The sequence below is a fragment of the Chenopodium album genome, chromosome 6 (assembly GCF_948465745.1).
Source record: "Chenopodium album chromosome 6, dcCheAlbu1.1, whole genome shotgun sequence".
In the NCBI taxonomy this organism is placed as follows: Eukaryota; Viridiplantae; Streptophyta; class Magnoliopsida; order Caryophyllales; family Amaranthaceae; genus Chenopodium; species Chenopodium album.
The window spans coordinates 7,191,196-7,213,956 of NC_137839.1; the positions used below are offsets into that span (position 1 = coordinate 7,191,196).

A 22,761-nucleotide genomic window follows, 5' to 3' on the forward strand; every position below is an offset into this window, starting at 1 on the left:
TTTATGATTAAGATAATTATATTTTAATGTAATTTAAACATAGTATGATTAGATAGTTTGTTTAACACGAAATCAAGCCCTAAAACATGAAAAATCAATGTTTTAAACCCTAAAATATGCAAAATACATAATCTGAAATTTTATTTAATAATGTAGACATACAAAATCCATAAATTTATAATCTTTTGTAATTTATACATACTATTAAAGCCTAATAACAATAATTTTATAATTGAAATCAAATAAAAATTGAATCTTTAATCAAAATAATAAGAAATAAAGAAAGAGAAATAAGAGGAAGGAGAAGAGGGGAGAGCGAACTGCAAGTGCGGCGCGGCGACAGGGGGGCGCGGCGGCAGGGGCAACAGCAGGGTTTTTTTTTTCTCTGTTTAAGGCTCGTGAATGAAGGGGAAGAAGAGAGCGAAAGCTTTTTTTTTTTTTTTTTTTTTTTTTTTTTTTTTTACGTGAGAGAGGAAAGAAGGGTAAGGGTTTTATTTGGGCTTTATTTGGCTTTGTGTTTCCTAATTAGATTAGGAGTAATATTTGGGTTTTGGGCTAAAATGTTAAAATTGTTGTAAATTAGTTAAAAACATATTAGTTTACTTAAATCTTTTCATAAAAAATAACTTATTTAATGAAACTGACATAAAAATATTTGTAAAAATAATATATAAATAAATTATAATTAAGTTAAAAATATGGGGGATTGCACTCCGAGAGTCCAATTGGGTAGGTGGAACAATCCAACTTGTCTTTAAACGACCAATTTACCGGTTTACAACTTGCACCGATTTCATTTACTCAAGCCTACCATGAACATTTATGACAAGTTAACAACATGTAATCATCATTTATGGTTCCAAACGGCATTATATGACCCCAAAAAGTATCTCCTTTAATCTCATTTCTTTTCGACACTAGGCCCTGAAACCTTGAAATCTCTAAAAAAAAAGCATGGATATTAGCCTTCAATTTTTAAATTTTTTGACCTTTTTCGCCCAGAAATAAAAATTGTCGAAATGTTTACCATGGTCCATAATACCTTCCCGGAGTCCAAATTGGTAGGTGGAACCATCCAATTTGCCTTTAAACGACCAATTTACCGATTTACAACTTGCACCGATTTCATTAATTCAAGTCTACCACAAACATTTATGACAACATATAATAATCATATATGGTTCCAAACGACGTTATATGACCCCGAGATGTATCACTTAAAATCTTAAGGATTTTCGACAACGGGCCCTGAAACCTCCAAAATTTCTCAAAAAACGTGGATATTAGCCTTCAATTTTGGAATTTTTTGACTCGGAAATAAAAATTGTCAAAATGTTTATTATGGTTCCTAATATCCTCCGGGAGTCCAATTGGCTGGGTGGAACCATCCAATTTGCCTTTAAACGGCCAATTTACTAGTTTATAACTTGCATCGATTTCATTAACTCGAGCCTACCACGAAAATTTCTGAAAATATATAATGATCATATATGGTTCCAAACGGCATTATATGACCCCGAGATGTATCCCCTAAAATCTCAAGGATTTTCGATACCGGGCCTCGAAACCTCCAAAATTTCTCAAAAAGCGTGGATATTAGCCTTAATTTTGGAAATTTTGACTTTTTTTGCCTATAAATAAAAATTGCCGAAATGTTTACCATGGTCCCAAATACAATCCGGGAATCCAATTAGGTGGTTGGAACCATCCAATTTGCCTTTAAATGGCAAATTTACCGGTGTAACACCCCCGATTTACTAACTGAAAATAAATAAGAATTAAAGGAACAATAAACAACCTTTAAATAAAATTGCGGAAGCATACACCTAAATCGGAGGTATTACCGCCACACTCAACAACCTGTCAAGTGTTAAGGCTTACAAAAATCCCAAAAATTACAACCCAATAACTCTAATGAGCTATTTGTACAACTTTTTAAATTCGTTATAACAAACTAATCGAAACACTTGAGCTCTTTAGCTACAGTCACTTGATAAACCTGGTTAGAAAATCTTGACTGCTCACCATTAAGGAAAAATTCCAAATAGATCGTCGCAGGGCCACCATAATAAAAAGACATGGCCGCAAACACAAGTAGCAAAACAAAATAACACACACGTCAGGAAAAGCTGAGTAATCACCACATATCAGAATATAGAGTATAATTGAATAATAGACAATACTAGCTCAATTAAACAATGTAGTTCGAAACTACATTACACATTGTACTATGAAATATAACCTTTATCAACTCAACCTCGAATAATAATACGAACTTTTACTCAATTAACTCATATAACCCATAAGTGTGTCATGCTCTTTGTTTTTGACAGGGTAAAGTCGTATCCCCTAATAAAAAATAATTACCTAAATCACTAACTAAAGTAGATAGGGAAGTAGGGTCGATCTCCACAGGGAAACAAGTCTTTTTACTCCTAATTAAATATTATAATCTAAATTATTTAAGTAACCAATATTTATGAATGAATAAGAAACTAAACTAAAAAGAGTAGGAATAGAGAGAAAATAATATATAAAAGGATCTAGGGCATAGGTTCACCAATAAATAATACTCCAGGGTAAAACACAGTAATCAATCATTGACATTGCATAAATAACATGATTAACAGGCTCTCGCAATTTATTAATCAACATAGATCTAACAGGCTCTCGCAATTTACTAGATCTAAGTTCTTATTGAAAATAGCCTTTAATATCAAATTAACATCTTCTCGATTCATCAATTTAATATTGCTATACTTTTACAAGCCGCAATTGTAAAACATTAAAACAATCCAATAAGAAATCATCATGCAATACCAACAATCAATAATAGTTAATCATTCAATGCATCAATTAACCAGATTGTAAAGGGCTCTCGCTACTTATTACAATCACACAATTAATTTATCGGTATTAAATCTCATCTCTCGATTCTTGACTTAACCATTTATAAATTAACTCGCCTATTGAAACTAGACCTAAACATTAATTCTCATCTCTCGATTCTTGAATCAATATTGTCAAACTCATGCATAAAAGATAGGCCTAATCTAGTCACAGAGCATTAAATCAATCAATAGGAAATTAATCTAGCATTGATAATTAACAACAATAATTTACCCCTTCATATTATTTATTAGATTCCCATAAACCCTAGAAATAAAACTACTCACACATATTAAAAACTAAACTAAACAAAGCAATAAAATAAATCATGATCAAAGGAATAAAATAAATAACTAAGATTAAAGGAAGAGAAATCGTCACCAAAATAAATATGGAATTAATTAAAGAATTAATAACAAAGGTTTAGAGAGAGAGTTTAGAGAGAGAAGACTAAGTAGAGAGGGAAAGTCTAAGAGAAAAGGATTAAGAGAAGAAGAAGAAGAAGAAGATCATAAATAATCCGTACAAAAACGTATTTAAACAAAACTAAGAACAACTCCTAATTAGAAACTAATTACTCGTCAAAAACACCTCTCCAGAAACACGCGCCCGATCGGGCTAGAGGCCGCCCGATCGGGCGCGCCTTTTTGCCAGTACATTCTCCTCAGCAGCACCGCCCGATCGTGCTAACCCTCGCACGATCGGGCGCGCCTTGGGCCACTCGTCCTTGGCTTGTTGCGCTTCTTGCCCGATCGAGCTAAGCTTGCCCGATCGGGCTCTTGTGGCTCCTCGAGGCTTTGGACTTCCGATTGGGCTCGACTCCTCGGCCCAATCCGGATCTCCTCTTCGGGTCTTGAATACTCGGTCCAAACCTCGGTATTCCAAATACCGAGCCCTTAATCACCGGCTCGATGGCTCTAGCTGGCCTTGGGCTCCAAAAAATGGTCGTGTTCTTCCAATGCTCGTAGTTGCTTCATAAAAATCCCGGGAAAATGCTCCAAAGGTGCAATTCCCTACAAAACTTAACCAAAACTACGAAAACACTAGAAAACACATATTAGTAATAAAAGTGGCCCTAAAGAGCCAAAAACACTACTAATTGTGACCAAGGGACGGGGGCAAAATACTATATAAAATAGACATATCAGTTTTATACCTAGCCTTGGACATGGGTAATTCGAATAAAACCAACAAGTATAAAAACTTGAATACTCCCAATAACCAGAAAACACCTTGAACCAGACCACATACGGGCCAATTCCCACAGTAGGGGACCATAGAAAAATAAATAATAAAGATTGTACCTCATTCTTAACTCATGATCATTATCTCATTACGAACATGCCAAGGACTAAAGTCTATAACGCCGAGCCTCAAACCAATAACAAAATAATAATCCTCAACCTTTTGATCTCATACATCGATCAAATAATTATTCATAAACAATAAATAGTATCTCAATAATGGCACATGTTCCCAAATAACATGACAATTCGATTCATAATATCTCAACTCTTAAAACACATACTAATAACCCAAATATAATCATATCTCAACCCAAAAATAATACTCTGCATTAACAACCCTAAAACCTCGATAAAACAATACTCACTATAACAACAACATTAAAAACCCTAGAAATAACACAATCAATCAATGCTACAATTAAATCATATAGTACCACACACTAATCATATTCATATAAATCATGATCATATATAATTCACAAATTATAAAATTTACACATAACAATACAAAGTACAATTAATATTAACAATTTATAATCAAACAAATTAAAAAAAAAAAATAATTAAGATCGTGTGATTACCTTAGGCAAAAATTAGGCAAGGCACTCCACCTTCACAATTCACGCACATTAATTGCAAGTTGGGAGAAAGTAATTATTGATTGCTCAAATGTTATCATGGAGATTAGAAAAGGAAAGAAACTTTTAAGAAGAATCAAATTGGGGTTAGATTATGAAAGTCGCACACAATTGCACAAACCAAATTGTACGGCAAGCCTTTTTTTTTTTTTTTTTTTAATAAAATATCTTTTAAGAGTTAAGAATATTTTTAGGGTTTAAAATAGTTTATATACGTTTTGAATTGTACAGTGCTATTTAAATAAGATAGGGTTTTAAAACTTTACGAACTCTAAAATAAAAAAAAAAATATGAGATTAGGAAAGTTATTTAATAAATAAAAAAAAAATCTTGTCAAAAAAAAAAATAACAATTTTTTTTTATAAAATATAATATATAAAATCATAAAATATTCGGGTATTACAACCGGTTTACAACTTACACCGATTTCATTAACTCAAGCATATCACGAACATTTATGACAACATATAATGATTATTTATGGTTTAAAACAGTATTATATGACCCCGAGATGTGTCCCCTAAAATCTCATACCTTTTCGACACCAAGCCTCGAAAGTCCGAAAGTAAAAAAAATTCTTAAAACGCGTGGATATTAGCCTTCAATTTTGTAATTTTTTTAACTTTTTTTCGCCCGAAAATAAAAATTAATGAAATGTTTACCATGGTCCCTTATACCCTCCGGTAGTCCAATTGAGTGGATGGAATTATCCAATTTGCATTTAAACGGCCAATTTACCGGTTAACAACTTGCACTTATTTCATTAACTCAAGCCTACCACGAACATTTATATGACAACATATAATGGTCATTTAAGGTTTCGAACGTCATTATATGACCCCTAGATGTATTTAATAAAATCTCATTTTTTTTTTAATACCTGGCCCCGAAACCTTCGAAATTTCTCAAAAACCGTAGATATTAGCCTTCAATTTAAGAATTTTTTGACTTTTTTTCGTCCGGAAATAAAAATTGTCGAAATGTTTACCAGGGTCCCTAATATCCCCCGATAGTCCAATTGGGTGGGTGGAACCATCCAATTTGCCTTTAAACGACCAATTTATCGGTTCACAACTTGCACCGATTTCATTAATTCAAGCCTACCACGAACATTTATGACTACAAATATGATCATATATGGTTCCAAGCGGCATTATATGACCCCGAGATGTATCCCACAGAATTTCAAGACTTTTCGACACCGGGCCCCGAAATCTCCAAAATTTCTCAAAAAACGTGGATATTAGCTTTCAAGTTTGGAATTTTTTGACTTTTTTTGCCTGAAAATAAAAATTGCCGAAATGTTTACCAGGTCCCTAATACCCTCCGGGAGTCCAATTGGGTGTGTGGAACCATTCAATTTGCTTTTAAACTGCCAATTTACCGGTTTACAACTTGCATCGATTTACCGGTTGGCAACGGCCAATTTAATTAACTTGCATCGAACCCGACTTGAACCGAAATTAACCCAAATCCGTTTTGACCCGTCAAAACCCGAATTTAACCCGACTTGTTACTTACCCGACCTGAATTCAACCCGTCCCATTCCGAAATCGTCCCAAATTTAACCCTACCTATTACAAACCCGACCCGAAATCAACCCGACTTGTTATTAACCTGACCGAAATTCAACCTGACTTGTTATTGACCCGACCCGAATTTTACCATACCTATTACTTACCCAACCCTAAAATTCAACCCGATCTATTACTAACCCGACTCGAAATTAACATGACTTGTTATTGACCCGACCTAAATTCAACCCAAATTGTTCCTGATCCGATTTCAAATCACCTTAAATGCAATTTAGACCACATTATTATTGTTGATCAAAGCATTTTGTCTTGGGAGACCAAGTCGGTCCAGGCCAGCAAAAGAAAGGAGCATCATCCTCAAATTTAAGAGTTAAATATAGTATATATATTTGTTGTATGGTCAAAGGAGATAATTATCTTCCTAAATTATAGACTATAGTTCCCTAGTATATTGTCATATATATTATAGTCAAAGGAAATAATTAGCTTGATAAAAATGATAATTATCTATTTATAGTTAGTTGAACCCGAATATGACCTGACTTGGAAATGACCCGACCTGATTGTAACTTGCAAATTATAAACTTGACATACCCCGACTTGAATCCAAGAATGACCCGACTTAGAAATGACCCAATCTGATTATAACCCGCAAATTATTGACTTGAACCGAACCCGACTTGAACCCGAGAATGACCCGACTTGAAAATGACCCGACCTGATTATAATCCGCAAATTATTGACTTGAACCGAACCCGACTCAAACCCGAGAATGACCCGACCTGATTCTAACCCGCAAATTATTGACTTGAATCGAACCTGACTCAAACCTGAGAATGACCCGACTTGATTCTAACCCGCAAATTATTGACTTAAATCGAACCCGACTCGAACCCGATAATTACCCTAACCTGTTTTAACCCGTGAAAACCCGAATTAAACCCGACCTATTGTTCACCCGACCCGAATGTAACCCGACCTGTTATAAACCCGACCCAAACCCGATAAGAAGTATGACCCGACTCAAGCATGACCGAACCCAAACCTGACCCGCATAGGTTATGGAATTAATCTGAATAGACCCGACCCACTCTTACTCGACCCAAACCCGGACCGTTTACCCGAATTGACAGCTCTAGTTCAAACATAGGTTTACTTTTTTCCTGTAAAAAAAAAAAAAAAAAACACATAGTTTTTACTTCTTTTTTTCAATCATGTGGGGGCTGGTACATGATAATCTGTTTTATACACCCGGGTGTACAGTATACTGGGTTGTTTACTCATTAATTTTTGCTCATTTTATAAATGAGCAAAACCATAATGAGTTGTATATTAAAAATTCTACTGGTACATAAGTGTAAAATACATCCTGGTTGTCGAACGCTTGCACGTGAAGTTATATTTAAAGGTGTCAAAAACCGACATGATTTGAAAGATTTAGTCAAAATTAAATAAGGCCTAATTTGGTTTGACCTGAGAAATCTCATATCCAAACCTAACATGAAATCGACCCTAAATCAACCTGAAATTGTTTTAGTCCAATAATCTATAATACTATATTGCCATATTGGACCTCTTACAATCCAATAATCAAGATTGTTAAGGAAATTGTTTCAAACCCGAAGTAGAAGTATATCAATTTTTAAGTACACTAACGTATATAATGCATTTTTATACGAATTGGAGAAGGAAAAAACTTGATCTAAATAAATGCACAAACACCCTTTCCACTCTTGAAAGAAAGGGGATAACGTTTTGCTGCAATGCTTAAGGAAAATATCACAATTTTTTAATTTGTTTAAGACAATGTTTGGGTTGATAGTGTTGTTAAGATAGTTTTTCCTAGGAATATAAGAGTTTTAGAAAAGTTAGAAGATGAAGCTTTCAAAATAGATTTGGTATTTGGAAGGAAATAGCTCATCTTTTTCACTTTAATTTCATTACAGTAATCAATTTGGAAGTTTTTGGCATCTTTGGAAAAACTAATTGTTAATTGTCAAAGTAGTTAGTGTATAATAATTTTCATCGCTACCTTTGACACTTGCAACATTTGGAAGAATTAACTGCTTTTAACCAAAACCAAAACAGAAAATCTTACTCTAGAAGTAATATCAAACTATTAATAAAGTAAGCAAGTTTAAAGTTCTTTGAAGTATTATTATTATGGCTTGTACAAACGTAAATTATTATGGCTAGTACAAACGTGTTCAACTGACAAACGTTTTCAACTAATGATAAAGAAAAAAAATAGAAAGTTGCAAAATCTTTAGCTAAACTTGCTTTTGCAAGAAAAAGGTGAGACCAATAATAAATCAATTTGATCATAATTGTTTCCAAAAAAAAAAAAAAAAAAAAGGTATGAAAGCTTGGCTATCATCATAGTTTTATGCAAATAACACCCAAAACCCGCGGCCTTTAGTTTATGATCTGAATATGAAGTTACACAGACGACGATGATATTTATAGTAATTCCATGGCATATCACCAAAAAAACACTTATACGAACTTATCTAAACTTTTTTTTTATTATTTATTTTTTGGATGGAACAAACATATATATTTTTTTTCCAAGAAGAAAAGAGTAGAATCTTGAGCCTGATAGAAATAAAGACCACTGAAAAAACTAATACTTTGTACTGAGTACGTTCAGTGCACAGTTCTATGCTAAGTAACATTATTTACAAAGGTAAAAGTCTAGACCAAAGTCAGGTTACCATTCAACTGTACAGGAAACCTCTGATAAAGACGAGGGATCTAAATGTTTAAAGTTTCATAATATGATACATAATTTACAGTTTCTATATTTTTTTTCTTTTTTATTTTATTATCCCTACTTCCATCATGTCTGTTAGGATTATTGCCAGAGATCAGGAAGGCACTGGCGAATGAATGGTTGTATCCGGTAGCATAGCAACTGTTACGATGAAGTATTCACATCCCACAGGGAGATGAGTAGCTAAGGTGTCAGATGATGATGATGATTTCAAGCAGTCAGCTTGATCTCCTCCGCTGTTTTGTTCGTGCCTTGGCACACCTGAATGTGGCTTCACAACACGTCGCTCTATATGGACAATCTGTCCGATAATATAGGCAGGTCGATTAGGAAGATGATCAGTGAACAAGGCAACAGATTCTGGAGATAGAAAATAATTGGGGCAGTTCCGGCTTATTGCCTCGTAATGCCCTGATGAATTGAGGATGAAGGCAGCAATCTCATGAACCTCAAAACGGCAAAAAGAGATTTTTTCCTTATTTGCCTGTTGAAAGGAGGAAAAAAAAATTTAAGTCATACTCAACAGTTAAAACTTACTGCCACAAGATTCAAGAATAGTCTTATCTGATTCTCCGATAACCATAATTGTTTTTTAGGGAGCTCCAGATAACCATGATAAATTTGCCTATCTTTAAAAAAAGAAAAAGAAAAAAAGAAAAAAAATAAACCCTAGAATAAGCTAGGCATGTAACATGGAGAAGCCGAGTGCCAGACACTCAACCTGGCCTACCTGTGTAACTACTAACAAAGCAAAAAGGATAGTGTCCGCAATGAAACTATGAAAGTAATCAGATGGTATGTCTGATTCCTCTATGTTTCAGAATTATATAACCTGTCAGCAGTCAACTTTTCAGAGCACACGAAGGAAAGCACTTGATGGTGCAACATTCAAAATTGCAACTTGTCACAAAAACCCAAAAGACACAATATCAATAGGCAGGTCAAATTTTGTAATAGTAAAATGGTTTTACTCTATAGTTTATAGAGTTAGCATCACAGTTAACTTTATAAACTATATATAGAGTAAAAACGTATACCCAGTAACTGCTTTGAAGTTATATCTCACATGCATTGCAAGGAAAGGAGACAATAATATTTTCTTCCATTTTTTTCTTCTTTTAGGAATAACCATCAATCTCTTCTAAATTGACTTCAACTTGAAAGTCAGCGTACTCAGCAATGTTCAGTATAAAGTATTGCATTGATTGCAATGCAATGGATCAAATCTCTAATTTAGTAATCCTCACTTCTAAGTTCTAATTGTGGAGCATTAGGTTGAGCCCATGCCAACTCGGTGAAGGAAATAAAGAAATAGCCTCTCTTCAACTAAATAGGTCATCCATTTTTGTGCATCCATATTCTAACCAATCTAACTTGATGTAAGGAGTCTAGAGAGGGGAAATGGGTAAATGGTATATGGTATGGCTGTATGGTATGATAAAATCATGACCTGGAAAATACCTGTTTCTCATGTTGATGCTTTGTGTATAGTGTCTTGACCATTTCTTTCCTCTCTTCCAAATCTTTTGAGAGCTGTTTGTTTGCAGCTTCAGCCTTTGAATACCTATCGAGCAGCTCAGCACGCTGCCTCGATAGAATACCAACTTTATCAGCGAGGACCCTTATACATGCACGGAACTCAACATTACCATCATCTTCACCATCACTTGCAGAACTGTGTGATATTACAATTATAAACTAGTCAGCAAAGGACAAATTCAGTAGGCAGTTAGGAAATAAGTACTTAGCAGAACATGTATAAAAAAATTATAATGCAAATAATCATATATAAACAGAAAAAAACTCTCTCAATTGGTTCTCACCTGGCAAGAGATTGAGCTAAAGAACGCAGTGAATCGGCAAAGCCAGCAACTCCTCCAGAAGCATTGACACAAGACTTGAGTCTTTCAAAAAGGCCACGCATTTTCACAGCAGATGCACGTAGGGTGTTGTATTCTGAAGCTCTCCGGTCAGCAGCGCAAAGATGAGTTTGAGCTTCTTGCCTAGCTTCATGCAGGCAGTTCTCTAGGTGAGCACAATTCATCTGTGGACATTTCCAAGATAAAGAGGAAAAAGTTTAAACAATAAGATTAAGAATAGGGCCTTCGATGCATGTTGGAAATTTATGTCTCGTGTTATTTGTAGAAAACGTAACCTGGATTTTTACCCAAAAAAAAAACAGTAATCTGGACTAAGCCACAAACGATCTTACAGAAAATTCTTGGCGAACAAGAAATAATGTTTTGTTTGTAATTGAATTAACAAGCAAAGCAGAAAAAAAAAAAGTAAATATACATGCATATTCGAAAAGATCAGGCAATTGTAAATATTGTAATAGCTATACCTGTGATTCATCTAGAAGCTTCCTGCTATTCTCCAACTCTACGCCAAGCTTGGATACATCCTCCAAAGCAGATTTAAGCCTGCTTTCAGTTTCTGTCAGTTGATTTGCCTTGTCCTCAAGTGCACTTTGTAGTTCCAGCACAAGATCATTATTGACCTTAGCAGCACTCAGACTAAGGTCAGCAGGAGCCTCAGATGGTAAAACACCCAAGGAACTACTAGTGGCAAGCAGCTGCTCATCTCGCTGTGGATCCATCATAGACGAATCTAAATGAGGATTCTGGATTCCAGAAGAGTCGGTCATATTCTCGTCTACTTCCTGGGCTTTGCTAGTCATCCTAGGTAAAAGTCCATCTTTTGCATCAGCTGGGTTAGATGTACAAGATATCTCATCCATGAGATCACCAGATCTATTAGCAAGTTGTCTCTCCCCATGATCCGAAATTCCCGACCTGCAATCATCTGATTTTGATGAGTAAGTCGCATCATTATTGCCCAAACATTTCCGAGCCTGCATATACTGTTCGGACAATTGCTGAGCCAACTCTTCAATCCTTTTTTCATATGATTGACACTGCTGGTGTTTGGCCTTCAACATTGATTCAAGATGTTTTATGTATTCGTCTTTCTGCTGCAATGCTTCAGCTGTTTTCTCAGCAGTATTTTTCAGCAAATTATCTATTTTACTATCATCTAGTGAGTCATATTCCACTTCAGAGCTGAAAGAACAAATTTGTGCAATTGCTGAAGCAAGGTCAGCTCTCAGTTTAGCATTTTCAACTTCCATTTTACTGGTTCCAGCAACATCTACCAATTCACACACATCAATGTCTTCATAATTTTCATGAGAAATTATAGCCTGTCTTTCAACATCTCCTGAATAAGAACTGCTGTTGGACATAGAAAGTGAGGTCCTAGAAGATCCTGATTTTTCACTCTTGAATGGTAGTCCAACCAAAGACTCGGGTGCATAACAGTCAATATCCCTGATGTCAATATCAAGCAAGCTAGTGTCAAAGGGAACAATATTCACATCACACTGGCTAGGAGTATCAAACAATCCCATGGCAGCTAATACATCCCTTGGTATAAATGAGCTTTGTGCCTTCAAAAATTCCTCTCGTCTCCTCACCTCATCCTCCCTCTTTGTAGCAAGTTTTTCAGCCAATTGTCCTGCCATGCCCATGTAAAGCTTCATTGAAGCCTTTCTCCTCACTACTTCTGCTAGACATGATCTATAAGCAGGGCCAATACCGCGAACTATCTTTAAGCCCTCAAAAACAGCATCCTGACGTTTTATTGCCTCTGAGAAAGCATTAAATTGCAAACGAACATCTTTTATGGTATGTTGAATATACGCAATCTTTTGCATGTAACTGTGAACAAAACTGTTCATTTCATTCTTTTTAGTTGTGCAGTAATCAAGTAGATCCGATATTGAACTGTCACAAGCCGTCATCTTTGGAAGATGATTTTTATCATGGACATCATACATAGGACCCAAGGCAGAAACTGCATCATGAGGCCGGAGAGAAGAGGACATCTGGCTTGATAGACAATCATCCACCAATTTCTTGACTGTGCTAACATCCTTGCTGCAAAGTGGAAAAAAACATCATTTGGACTCAGAAATCATATAGCATAGCAAAGGGCTACAAAAAACATATTAGGCTTAAGACATGCAAGAGACTAACAAAACGTACATCAGTCAAATTCAAGAAAGATGGTATTCAGCCTATTCACAATCAATGCACACAATAAATAAATAAATAAAACGATTCGAAAGCCAAGAAGCATACAAACAATAACCTCATGTAACAATAGGCAACATGGCAAATCTAAACAAAACACATACATGACCAAGCCTAATCATCAGCCTACCACAAGAAACTCCTAAAGTTCTAACAGCAGCACATTCTAAAAAGGGTCACATGTAAACAAACTTGACACGGCAATAATAGAGAGGGACTTTCTGTAAGACCCTGGAATGAACTAAAAGCAATTGGGCTGCCCTTTTGTGAAATAAAAAGTATTATATATTTTTATGTGACTTAGCTCATCTATGGATGGGGATAACCAAAAAAAAAAAGTGCACTAGTGACTGCCTGTTATCTTAAAAAATGAATTCTAGGGTCTACCAAAGTAGTATTCTAAGATTAATGAAAGCAGCAACACCCAAGTAAAAAAGAACGTGAGTTTTACAGCTGGTTCTGAATGAATAAACAAATCCCTTAAGGCAATATTCTGAACACTGCATCACCAACACGGTAACACCCAACAATTGTTATTCCTTCATCCCACAAACCTCCTCCCAAGTTCCAATGCACCAAGATTTTCTAGAACCTCCCTAGCTTAGCCCTTACACAAAAGAAGAAAAGGAAAAAAAAAAAAAAACTATTAATCCTCAGCAACTTTCAGCCGACATATCAAGCATCATAAGCAAAATTTTACACAAGTATTGGAGATGGAAAAGGTGTGGAATACTAAATTCAGAAGCTGCAAAAAAAAAAAAAAAAAAAAAAAAAAAAAAAAAAAAAGAGAGATTACTAGATTGTTGTTGTCGGGATTTCAGAAGATGCATGTGGCGCAATACATACTACGTATGTTGATATGAGATTAACAAGAGAAAGGAATAAGTCCACAATGAAGAGGTCCCCAACAAGGATGGAATGACACTTTTCAAATTGAGGATAAGAAGGAGAGCAGATAGCAATGGTTTGGCCATGTGTCCGACACTGGCTTCACATAGCACCAGTTCATAGATTTGAAAATTGCAATATAAACAATATTAAAAAGTTGTGGGGGCAAAAGAAGACCATAACATGAGTAGTAAAAAGGACATGAAACAAATAGGTTTCAGAATGATACTCCATTTCATAGGGGGTAAGGGAAGAAGAAGAATACATATGTAGAAACTCAAAAGGATGTAAACCCATCTTAGTACTTATAGCCAACCCCATCCATTAACTAAGAAGGTTCTAATATCGTTGCAGTTATTTACATGCAATAAAAATTGTGAATTCACCTTATGACAATCATAAGGGATCTACAAGGAGAAAGAAAAGATATAATAAAAACTCGATGTCTAGCACTCACAGTAGTGGCATACCCGCAGATTGCAAAACACGTAATCATTCGCACCACACATGACTAAACCCTTATTTTTAAATTTCATTCAAGATCCGCCAATAAATCTTATCACAATAACACCAAAACCAAATGACTTTGCTTACCCAAAACATGAAATGATCAACATCACATAAGACTAGATAATCTTTAGTTAGACACTTCATTAAGAAACCACTCACAAACCTTATTAAGTTATCTCAAGAACTAGATTTTAAAATAACAAATGAACACATCTCTTGATGTTTCTGCTGCACTTACTATTTTTCAAGGGAAAAGTCAAAGTTGTCTCGTAAAGTAGGTGAACAAATTACCACAAGATTCCAAACTCCAACAAAATCCTCCTTTCTTGCTACAAGGATGACAACAGTATAACACCTTAAAAGTATGAACATCAAGGGGTATTATCCTCCTCTTAGCACTCTCTCTCCTCAAAAAGTGCATCCTACTTATTAAGAAACAATCTAGAGTATCCTCTAGCAAATAGAGTCAGGAAAATTCCTCCTCCTAGCAAAGGACTGCACTTCTGCTCCATCACATACACATGCAGACATAGTCCCAAAGTAAATACTGATTTGTTTATTGTGCCCCTTAGAAACACCACCTTTATATTTTTCATCCTAAAGTGCCATTTTATTTGATATCAGTTCCCTTGTATTAAAAAAGAAATCCCTCATTTATCCCCAAGTTAATATAACTTCACCTAAATGGGAACAACCTATTCACCTCACAGCTCAAAGTAAGCAGTTACATATAGATGCACATGCACTATGGTAACCAAACATGGTTGGATTGATTCCACTTGCAATTTGGTGACAAACTTTTTGGGGGGCTTGTGTAAAAAAATTATTAGAACCTTCACCTTACACCATCCCACAACTCCAAAATGCAATCATTATAAATGTTAAAGACTGAACTCATAGATTCAACTCAAAAAGGAGGGCCTAATGACTTTAAATGGACACAGATATTAAAGAATGATAATCCTTATTTGGTATTATCCTTCTTAGCTAGAGCTAGTAAGAAAATACTCTGTAACATATATATACAATCCCATAAAGAGAAGAATAAAATTCCTCTAATTAGAGCTGGATAGAAGCAAAGTTTAGCATTAAGGATTCCACCCTATACAAGGTCCACAAATAAGTATCAAGAAACAACACTTCACAATGCCTAAGCATCTCAAAGGAAAAAAAACAAAGATAACAATAACATAAATATATATATATATATATATATATATATATATATATATATATATATATATATATATATATATATATATATATACACACCACCCCCACTATGCCAAAAAAACCAAGTCAGAAAGACCCACAACTTGGTAATATCTGAGACCATGGAAAAGAGTCTGAATCAAGAACTTTCAACCAATGGCAAGAAGTAAAATGACTCAGAAAATGATTTGCCTCCTATATTCACCATTCCTCTAACTAACCTCACCTCACAAGAATTTATAATGCCAATGAGGAGCCTAATTCCATCTTGTTCCATGCTCATCTTAGTTTCCCAACAAAAATAGCCATGAATAATGAGCATAGCGAATTTCGCAAAGCTCTCTCAAACTCTACTACCTCTCGTGTATCATACAAAAAAATAGAGCACGCTTGCATGCCCTTTTGTTAGAAGGAAGGCGTTAGATAAAATAAGTTCCCATAACTAGAAAAGGGCTAAGACTAAAATTCTATCCATGATTACAACAACAAAGCCTTAGTCCCAAAATGATTTGAGGTCAACTAAAATGAACGTCATAAGGAATTGAACAATATAAAGAAACGGACATAACAAAATCATGATTTAAAAACAAAAAATCTGCAACTAAGTTAGATCTGCCCGTCTCAAGCAGATAAATCAATGAGCTTGTAGAAGTTAAGTAAAATGAGTTCTTTGAAAACTACTCTTCTTAGTGATTAGATTACAATGCTGCAGCCTTTCTATTCACACTGCATCAATGAATTCAAACTGCATACTTGTACAAACAATCTTCAGGCTCATAGTCAATCATTTAAAATGTAAAATCAACAAGTAATCAACAAAATTAACAGCAGAAACCAATAGATTAGCAGAGAAAAGAGTAATCAGAAATGTAGTAATGTAGCATGGCAAATATATAAATCATAGGGTATAAAAATATAAATGATATCATCATCCTATGAAAACCACTTGACCAAGAACTAACCTCAAAGATTGCATAATACTCCGCTGTTCATTGATGTGGCAACATTGTTCCTTGATCATCAACTCTAGATCCCTGATTGGCAACGAAGCTTTGCTTGAAAATAGTTCTTCAACATCATGTTTCAATTTTCCAAACACGTGCTTGAATTGTGAAACCTTGTTCTCAAACTGCTTGTGAGAACTGTTACAGTTGTCCACCCATTTCCTCAAGTTTTCTTCTTTTACAAGGTCCAAGAGACACTTGCGAGAGGATGTTTGTAGAGCTGGGATAAGTTTGCAAGATCTTAACTTTTCGATTTCCCTAGTAAAATTCAATAACAGATCAGAATGTGTACGATGCTGCTGTGAGTAACACTTCAGAAAATCCATGTAGTTTTGATTAAGAATCCTAAAAAAGTAATCCAAGTTACGCCTTGCAATCTCTATTGCCCTTTCTTGCACCTTATGCTCTCTCAGAAGCCTCTCACATATTTCAAATTTCTCAATCGTCCTAGAGTATATGGCATGCCCACAATGGTAATGGTATCGAAACTGCCGCTCATAGGAAGGCAACGCTTTGAGTGCAGGATCGACAGCATTATCCAAAGGGTGAGCATCATGGTTTGAAGATGGTGGAGTTGGCTCAGGAATGACATGGATTTCTATTTGTTCTGGCGGAGGACGAGCCGCATTGGCTTGCAATCTCGCTTTGTTGAAACAGAACAACTCCTGCTCATCAGATGGAAGTTTATATGCTCCAAGCACCTCATTAGACTCCAACTTCATATCCCCACACAGAAGAAGCTGATCACCAAATTGAATCCCTGCCACTGATTCAATAAACCTTTGAACTGCCTCAACAACAGTGGAATCATCACATTCGAGCTCATACGAATGGCCATTTTCGGCAATGTGGATCAATAGCTTTCCCTTAGCTACATATCCACCGGTGACATTCGAGCTCATCTTACCCTCACAACGACGGAAACCCTCTATAAGACTATTCAGCCCCTAATTACCAAGCTAATTTGCACCAACCTCTATATAGAAACCTCCCAAATGTTCACAATAACTTATCAGATAACCAATGGAGCGAAGCGCAAACCAATCAAACAACTAAGCGCAACTCCAAAATCACTAAAGTTCTTGTACTAAAACCTACCTAACCCTAAAATTGGGTAGACAAAACACAAATCTATGAGCAGAAACCTTGCTACAACTACAAGCAATTCAAACTCCGTATCTCAAGCAAAGCAACAATCAGCAAACAAAAATCAGCAGAGTTTCAGCGCAACAGAGAAGATTATCACCAATTTAGTTCTGAATTCTCAATACCCACCAGATAAAATCAAGAAAACAAACACACCCATCAACAATTTCATAAATAAAACCCTAAATCATCAAACACCCAGCAACGAATTTGTCAAAAAAATCCCCAAAATCTTAAACACCCATGAACAAATTCAACAATTAAATGTCAATTTCACAGTCAAACAAACAATTAATGAACTCAGATCGTCAATTCACTACCAAATTAAGCAGAGAAAATATCTAAAAACAGAATTATGGGAATTAAGAGAAGAAAATGAACAAACAAGAAAAAGGAACTTGCCCCAAAAGATAAAAGTTATAGAGGAGAGAGAAAGAGATGGACAACAAGGGTTTCACGTAACCTGGGAATTAGGGTTAAATAATTGACGAAATCATAAAGATTTTGAAGGGTAATTTGATTAGGTCTTCTGTAATTCTACGTGTGATAGGAATAGGAGTAACAAGATAATAATTTGATTAAAAAAAAAAGTTTAAAATTATAAAAATTCCACTCTTTCTGGAAATACCGAAGCTTCGGCCATAAGTAAGAAACAAAAAACAAACAACAACAACTGGGTATGTAGGAGAAGAACTTCTCACTTCTCTTTCTCTCTCCTCTCTCTCAAAATTGATGAGAGAATACAAACAAAGTATCAGCTTTATCCATTTCAATCATTTCTGTATTTTTATTTAACAATTTTTTTTCCCGAAAAGGTTATCGACTTATCATGGACATAGAATTAGAAACGTTAGTAACACTGATCGATACATGACTAATTATAAATTTCAAATAAATTGTTAGTTTTCATCTTGTGAATTTTATAATGTTTTGGACTTAGGAGGATATGTTGTTACTTGTTAGTATGGTCAATTAGCCATTGTAATAGGAGTTGGATGGACAAATCACCTTGTTCTCAAAAATGTTTTGCATCATTTTTTAAATGTAGCAACAATTTTTTCAAAGTATTAAGGAAGTTTTACAAAATTTGTATCTTAGGGTAATCTGACACCTTGTATTTTAAAGTGCATATATCAATGGAAAAATGGAAAAGAAAAATCCAACCTTTCAACCTTTTCTTTACAAAAATCCAACCTTTTGATTATTCCTCAAAAATCCAATCTTTATACCCCTCCTTCTCCAACAGGTCTATTACCTGTTGATGACCCATTTTTGTAAGTCATATTCCATGTGTCAGCTATTAATAGGTTAATTATTTTTTTAATTATTAAAAAACAAAAATAATTAAAAGAAAAAGAAAAAAAAATCAGAAAACCAGCCCCACCCTCTCCCTTCCCTGACCACCCCAACCCACCGCCCACCGGAACCCAACGCACAGCCACCAACACTCACACCCAGCCACCAACTCCACCGCCCAGCCACCAACACACACGCCCAACCACTCCAAACCCAAACCCCGCAACTCCAAAACGCCCAGCCACTCCAAACCCAAACCCCGCAACTCCAAAACGCCCAGCCCCGCAACTCCAAACGCACAGCCCCGCAACTCCAAACGCACAGCCACCAGCTTCCATCACTCTCACTGCATTCTCCGACGCGACAACGGGGCATTTCGCCGGCTCTCATCTTCCTCAATTGGTCTCCTTATCGCACTATCCAAGTTCACCCCCATCCTCTGTTCATCGCTGTCTTCGTTGTCGTCGAGGGTTGGTAGAAATCGGCGATTTCTGCGGTGTTGAGTGGTGGTGACGGAGGTGGGGTTGGTGGTTGAGGTGAGAGGAGTGAGAAAGAATAGGAGTGAGAAGGGAAAATGCAAAAATAAAAAATAAAAATAAAAAAAAAAACTTTTTTAACCTGTTTATCAGGTCACAGGTAAAATGGACCTGTTGGAGAATGAGGGGTATAAAAGTTGAATTTTTGAGATATAATCAAAAGGTTGGATTTTTGTAAAGAAAAAGTTGAAAGGTTGGATTTTTCTTTTCCATACTTCCTATATCAATATACAATTATTCATGTGGGTTTCGTGGGTGATTTACATGCTATTGTGGTCCTTTAATACCATCTAATTTTCACGTCTCTCTCCTTCCCCATGTTGCAATATATTGTATCTAACATCAAAAGGAATTATAATTTTATTGGAATAGCAACCAACACTAAAATGATACCAATGTCTCGTGCATTGGAATTTGTTATATATATACATGCGGGTGTATCATATCGTACACTTGTAAGTATTTTGTTCTTATGTTTGGGATTGTTTTTTCATTTAATCATCAAATAAAGAGGAACAACTAACATTGATTAGTTGGGTGTACCACCCGGGACTCCAAGAGTATATAAGAATTTCTCCTCATGCAGAGAAGCTATATCTAACTAGTAGATGATTTAAATAACTACCATGGTGGTTATCGAAATAAAGGTTTACAACATGTATGATCACTTAGGCCCTGTTCTTTTGAGCTTCTGGGCAGGGCAGAGCAGAGCAGATTAAATTTCAGCAGAGCAAAGCAACTAGAGCAGATTTCAGGATAGCTGAGCAGAGCAGAGCAGATTTCAACATTATTATTAATACTATTATTAATGTTGTTGTTGTTGTCATTGTTATTATTATTACTATTATTATTAATAATAATTATTATTATTAATTATTAAAATTATTATTATTATTAAAATTATTATTATTATTATTATTAAATATTATTATTATTATTATCATTAATAATTATTAAAATTAATTATTATTATTATTATTATTATTAATTATTAAAATTATTATTATTATTAAAATTATTATTATTAATAATTATTATTAGTATTAATTATTAAAATTATTATTATTAATAATAATTATTAAAATTATTTTAAATATTAATAATTATTATAATTATTCAAAATAATAAATTATTATCATCCATACAATATTAATTATTATTATTGAATATTAATTATTATTGTTGTTATTATTAATTATTATTTGAAAATTAAGCAGAGCAGAGCAGATTTCTTTTGAGCAGAGCAGATCGAGCAGAGCAGATTTGATTTGATTTGAGCAGAGCAGAGCAAAACAAAGCAGAGCAGAGCAGCTCTAAAGAACGGGGCCTTAGTTTCAATAACACATAATGACTTGTTATAATTTTATGTTTTCAAATAGGAACTCCATCCCTAAGTATCCTATTAGTTGAAACAATGTCTCTTCACATAACAATGGTCTACAAATTACAAATTTACAATCACAAATATCCTTACTAATTTTTTAAAATATAGGGTTAATTTGTTTATTTATCCATGTGCATAAATCAATATATTTCAATATTTCAAACATGTGCTAATGATGAATTTTTCAAGTTGTCCATAAATTAATACAATAGTACATACATATCTTCTACGAATATATTTCCTTTTTTTAAATCCTTTTCTACCACATCTTTATTGTTCTCAGAAGAATTTATTTATTATTTTTTTTTTAAAAAAAAAAAAAAAAGAACTCATTATTTTACCTTTAACAGTAATGTATGCATACCATAGATTAAAAGACTAGTTCTTCTTTACCTTTCAATATTATAGGTAACTCTTCAAGAGTTTTGTCGTTTACACCATAACTTTTTTTTATTTTATGCTTATCATTGTTGCAAAGATGGCTAATTGGGAAATAAAAAAATTTGCAAACCAAAAGGATGACAAAATAAAACTAAAAATCATGCAAATGTAAATATATGTGTAGGTAAATAAGGAAATCAAACTTATGATTTATGAAGAAATCCACATGCACGAAAAGTCCAATTATTGAAGAGGACCACGTAGAGTAGCATGACAATTATACACATACAAGAACATGTGATTACAGATATTAATTTGTGTTTTAGTGCTAAAATTGTCATTGTCTTTTTATAACTTTCCGCAAATGTTTGTTTGATTTTATACCCCACTTGAATCCCAATTGATAGCTATTTAGGAATCTCACAATAATGTAGATTCCTAACTAGCCTTACGTTTCAATGTTTCATGCATGTTCTTCTACTTTAAGATTTGTTACATATATATGACATATCAATATATCATGCACTCATGCTAAATACATGGTGTGGTATTTGCTTTTTTTATATATATATTGAGAAATTACTTAACCATCTTCAAAATTCTATTTTAATGAAAGCAACTTAATTAAGTAGTTAAAGACTTGAGTTATCCCTACCTAGCGGTCTATTGGATGTTGGTGTAGTGGTGATAGAGACTACATTTGATAAGTACAACCTATGTTCGATTAGCCCAAATGATAAATCGGGCGGAACACACAAAAAAAAAAAAAAAAAAAAAAAAGGTGTTTTTAATTAATCCAATTTTGTTTAACACTCATTTTGTTTTCTTAAAGCTATCTAAATTATTGTTCAAAATCAATATATAAAAAGGTGTTTTTAAGGCCTGTTCTATTCACCTTATTTTAACTTATTTCAAGAGTAATAAGTTAAGATAAATTTGGATCGGGAAGCTTTTATATCCCTTTTTGCTTCCTAAGACTGTTTGCCCCCCTAACATTCAATACTATTATTCTATCCACTAGGAATTGGGAGGCTCTTCCCCTCCCCATCTTCACGCGTAACCTGGTTCCTTCCCGTGATTTTCTTATTACGTTGGATGAAATTTGAACTCGTGATTTTCTTATTACGTTGGCTCTCGATATCATGTTGATGAAACTATCCCAACCAAAAGTTTAAGCTGATAATGGTTAAAATCCAAAATCGGTTTAAATACTCTATCATAAAGAAAT

At 34.4% G+C, this 22,761-nt stretch overlaps 1 protein-coding gene across 1 annotated transcript; it reads right to left on the reverse strand.

Annotated features, from left to right (window-relative positions):
- Window positions 1-8,914: 8,914 nt before the first annotated feature.
- LOC145635779 (autophagy-related protein 11-like) lies at window positions 8,915-18,720 on the reverse strand. Its single transcript, XM_081687137.1, has 5 exons — window positions 16,749-18,720; window positions 11,427-13,020; window positions 10,906-11,126; window positions 10,544-10,757; window positions 8,915-9,566 (listed from the first exon to the last, which is right to left on the reverse strand). Exons 1-5 carry the CDS (start codon window positions 17,690-17,692, stop codon window positions 9,177-9,179), a joined length of 3,363 nt encoding a protein of 1,120 aa, XP_081543263.1. The 5' UTR covers window positions 17,693-18,720; the 3' UTR covers window positions 8,915-9,176.
- Window positions 18,721-22,761: the final 4,041 nt, after the last annotated feature.